The sequence below is a fragment of the Micropterus dolomieu genome, unplaced genomic scaffold (genome assembly GCF_021292245.1).
Source record: "Micropterus dolomieu isolate WLL.071019.BEF.003 ecotype Adirondacks unplaced genomic scaffold, ASM2129224v1 contig_8023, whole genome shotgun sequence".
NCBI classification, from domain to species: domain Eukaryota; kingdom Metazoa; phylum Chordata; class Actinopteri; order Centrarchiformes; family Centrarchidae; genus Micropterus; species Micropterus dolomieu.
The window spans coordinates 1-4,803 of NW_025737009.1; the positions used below are offsets into that span (position 1 = coordinate 1).

The following is a 4,803-nucleotide window of genomic DNA, read 5'->3' on the forward strand; positions in this document are numbered from 1 at the left end:
AACTCATAGAACTGGACTATGTGACAGGTATAAACGTTCAGGTGTGTGAAATAGAGGATTCTCCACTGATTGCCTATTTCATTTTGGGGCTTTTCACAGCAGTTACTTGTACATTGCTGCCCTTTTGGTCAAGGATACCCCAGTGGGTGAAAGAGGCTAACAGGTTATCTGAAGAGAGGGAAGAACAAGAGAACCAGAAGAGTGACTTGTTGTTCACCTCAAGCAACTACACGGACACAAAATGGAGTGACGAGTATCATCTGGAGGAGAGCACCTGGCCGCGACCACCTCTGTGGCTCAGCCTAACACTGGGCTTTGGTATGTTTTGGATGCCTTATCTCGCTATGTCTGTGGTCTGTCTGTTTTTTGGCTTTGGAGTACCTGCCTACCTCACTGTTAACCTTCTGTGGTTGGAGTGCACCCACAGTTTACTGGTGGGTGTGGTATTCTGGGTAAAGAGCAAGAGGCTAGGACCATACAGCCATCTACCAGAAAACGTGTGCTTATGGCAAATTTACTGGCATTTGAGCGAAGGAACACGACAGCAGCAACTACCTGTAGCTGTGTGTAACCAATCAAAAGGCAAGCGAAACACTCTCTACTATGTGTAATACAATAAAGATGAACAATACACCCGTTACCTATCATACCAGACAGCTAAAAGCAAGTGTAAACAATCATGCATGACAGTGAATTAATACTTAATGGAAAATGAGCGAGCATCTATGAATGGTTCATGTGTGTGAATGATGCGTTTGATGCTTAAACTGACTTCTGACGGATATTGAAAAAGCCTGGACACAGAAAGGAGCCTCTCCATCAGCACATGCAGAAGTGAAGCAAAGCAACGACAAGAAACTGTGACTGGACTAAGGATGGGGATCATTCAGTTTTATTGATATTGATCACTGAGACCCAACAGCAGCTGGATTTGGCGCTGTGCCAAAGCCTATCAAAAGTACTGCATTTTCTCTTTAAGTGATGTCCTTTGATGCTGTGTCCCTACCCCTTACAAGAAATTAAATTTGCACATAAATGGCATTTCTCTTCCTCCTCATATTTGGCTTTAGTAAAATTAGGCCACGCCTTTGACAGCTTTGAATGTTAAGCCATCCTAGCAAGCAACCAACTGGCCAAACCAGGGTGTGAGGTAGGAAGTGTGCATATTAGCTGCCTGGTTGTTTTTAAATTCATTACAGGATTAGAACTGAATATTGAAATACAACTAAATGTTGTTTCAAGAGCAGCAATATTAAAGTTTACAACAGCACTGTCACTATATAAACTCAATATCTGACATCACAACACTGAGTGATGTTTAGAAAGACTGAAAAACTGAAACATCAGTCAGCATCAGTCCTTCCTCCTCCTCCTCTCTCCGCTGTCATTCACTGCCTGCGGGTAATGTTACCTGGTAGAAAGGAGCGGCAAGTTTGTCTCAGCCAGCAGATGAGTTTACAACAATGTGCCAAATAAAATAAAAAAATTCTGTCTCATCGGTAATAATTTAGCAACATATATTTAATTTGTCTCAATATAATTGAAGAAGTTCAACGTTTATTCTTAAGGATGATCATGGGATATGATCGAAAGCTTTAGAACAGCTTCTTAATGCACCTTGTGACGAGACGGTTTTCTCAACTGCTGTTTCCGAGGTCCAACATGAACTTTCAACCTCAGCTTTTAATCCAACATGGATGAGAAACCCTTTAAATGTAACATCTACAATTCCATGACAATGTCCATCTGCTGATGAAGATGACGTAATATGACTGAAAGCTCCAGAGCAGCGACATAGACCATGTGAAATTTCTCAGTCATAACTGACAACATAGATCTATTTTACTACAATGTTTAATGACTTGGATTTAGCTGTTGGCAGCTGTTAGCCTGTATCAAAGCCCTAAAAACTTATTTTTACAACAGTCTTTGTAATTTCACATGACAGATTTCTCTTTTTCTCTTTTTTCTGTGCGCTCTTCTTACTAAGTTTAAGTGGGCGAAGCTCAGTTGGAAAAAGGTGACATCTCATACTTAACTGAACAAATCAGGATTCAGCAATATCTAAATCCAAATCTGATCACAATTATGAGGTTGTTTGCTTATGATGCCAGCACTGTCAATCAAATCTGACAGACCACACCCTCAGTCCATTATGAAGCAGATTCGTTTTTATATGCTTAATAAATAATACCCAAGGTTGTTTTTCCTCAGAACTTTAACTTTGTCAATTTTGTTTAGCAATAAACATTTAAAAGGTTGTGTATATATGATTCTAAACGTTAAAATAGCAGTGTCCTGGGCTGAGAATGACTTTCCACTCTCTAGTGTGTGTGTTCCAAGCTCTGATCTTTGTTTTAGTAGCCCATCTAGCTGTGTGTGCATGTCAGTACATGTGAGACCTGACATGTAGGACCTGTAGAGGTGCATTTGTAACTAAATATATTTGTTTATTCCTTATTATTTGAATGTAAATCCAGATGTAACCATTTTAAGTCTATATTGATTTGTTTTGTTGTGATGTCTCATATGTTGCAGTGTCTCCCTTTTGGGAGAAACAGTATGTGTGTGGATTATTCTTAGTGTCTGGTAGTTCTTTGACAATATGTAGTCAAATTAAATTGTTACGCTATTAACTCAACAAACTGTTCCAATCTATATTTTGTATTAAGTTAATTTATATTATAAAACAAATAAAGAATTACATCCTTTTACTCATGGAGGAATTGCTACGCTGCTTTTCAACTTGTATGCCAAAGCTATTGCATCAACAATATTTCTGCATACATAATTAACTCTGTAGTCAGAGTATAGGTATCGCTGGTCAAAACACTAGACTTGACCTTTAAACAAATAGAGGATGTCATTAAAAGCATAATATAACAGCTGTTTTTGTTACAGTCAGGTAGGCATGAATTTCTCTGAAGCAACCTTAGGCCTCCATCATTTCATACTTGATGCCGTTTCCTGGGATTCTAGTGTAATTGTACAGGGACATGATGCAAGTGAACAAAACCTGTAACAGGGTGTGGTTTCAACTATCAAGTATTGTAAGTAGATACCCCGTTTCCACATAGGAACAATAAGCAGTGTCCTTTGGGACATACGGGGGGCAGGCCGGAGGACAAGCAGGTTTCCTTCAAGATGCATTAAACCTCACCCATCAGTTGTTTGGCATTCACAACAGGAAGGTGGAGCCACAAAGACCTGAATAAAAGGGAACTGCTCCACCTGACAACAGTCACCATCGAGCATTGATGAAAGCATGCACTGCTTCTAATTTACACTGCTGTAAGAGTTAAGGATCTGGAGCTCTACAGAAACTCACTGGACTAAGATAATGTTGGGCAGAGAGGTACAGACTTATAAAATGTCACACATTGTTTTGTTTTTGTACTTGGTGAGTAAATACTACACGCTTCAAACGGCAGAACTCGCTTTACCTGTTATTAATGTTACAACTCATGCGGAAATTAAATGTTGAAGACGATGACGTGGAAGTGACTACAAGTGCAAAACAAGGAAGTCAGAATTGATTAGTGAGTTTTAGTTTGAAGACAACTTATTTGAGAACCAAAGTGTCTCAAAACTGCAATGATAAGTCAATGTGCTTTTGTAGGGGGATAAAAAGATCTTTACAAAAAATTGCTTTTTCATATGTATACTTGTCAGTGTACTGTACTGACTGTTAGTGACACTGGAATCTAGTGGTCGGGCATTTTCAGTGGTGTATAGGGACCCTGGGAAGCTTGTCGTCATAGAAACAGTTAAAAGGCTCTTGCTCGTGACGTGTAACCAATCAAATTGAGCGAGACTACAGGCAGACAGAGTGGGCTACAGACCCAAAGTAGCGCATTTAAAACTTAATTTAACTTCTGTGTTTTGTTGATCCGAAAGTGAACTCAAGCTTGACTTTTATGATCCATTGCACAACTATACATCAGTGTTTTAGATTGGCCACAAATAAGAAGTTTTCTCAGGCTGATTTTGATAAATGTTTGACTGGTGTTCCCTCTTTGGCAGAAAACAAAACAGATATTGAGGGACAATTGTGCCAACTGCTCTGAACTGGACATGCACCTTGATAAACTGCACAAAGTGTTAGATTGTAAGATAAGAAACGAGACTATTAGTGCTTAAATAAATTTAAAATTGATTAATGTAAATCCTTTGCATCGAGGCTTCGTTTAATCCATAGAATAATATAGCACACTGTTTGGCACGGACATGGCTCATGCATCAAAAGTAATTTTAATTAGTATGACTGTTAAGGCTGTCTTGCTTACTAAATTGAATATGAGATGAGTCAGAATCTGGGTCCAACCTCGGCTAAAGAACTTCAAGTCATGTTACCTATTCAACAATCTCTCACTATTTTTTGTAACTCATGCAGCCATCCATCTACATGGCCAATGTTCCTAACCAATATTATCTTGTCTTTCACAGCATTTCCTGGAGCACCTTGATACTGAATTGCACGATTGCAATAACACAAATGCAGCTTGAGTTGCCAGCGTCTCCAGAAAAATAGCCATACCATCAAAATGCTGGCCATTATAAAACAAAGGGAGGGGGGGTCTGGCTGTTATACAGAAACCACTGAGAAGTATCTGTTTCTTCTGCTTTTAAAGTTGGGACTGGACGCAGCAGTCTTTCACTTATGCTGCCAGAAGCTGTACAACTCCTTTTTAAGCCTGTGCAGCTCCTTTTTAAGCCTGTGCAGCCTGTCCATCATCATGGCTGACTTGGCGTTGGTGATTTTTATGGCTAATGTGTGGTTTCTTGGGGCTGAACGGTCTCATG

At 39.5% G+C, this 4,803-nt stretch overlaps 1 protein-coding gene across 1 annotated transcript; it reads left to right on the forward strand.

The window, feature by feature from the left end:
- Nucleotides 1-5: 5 nt before the first annotated feature.
- si:dkeyp-100a1.6 lies at nucleotides 6-611 on the forward strand (the record flags this gene model as incomplete). Its single annotated transcript, XM_046041625.1, has 1 exon — nucleotides 6-611. A coding segment is annotated over one exon (606 nt), but the record flags the coding sequence as incomplete, so codon positions are not given.
- Nucleotides 612-4,803: the final 4,192 nt, after the last annotated feature.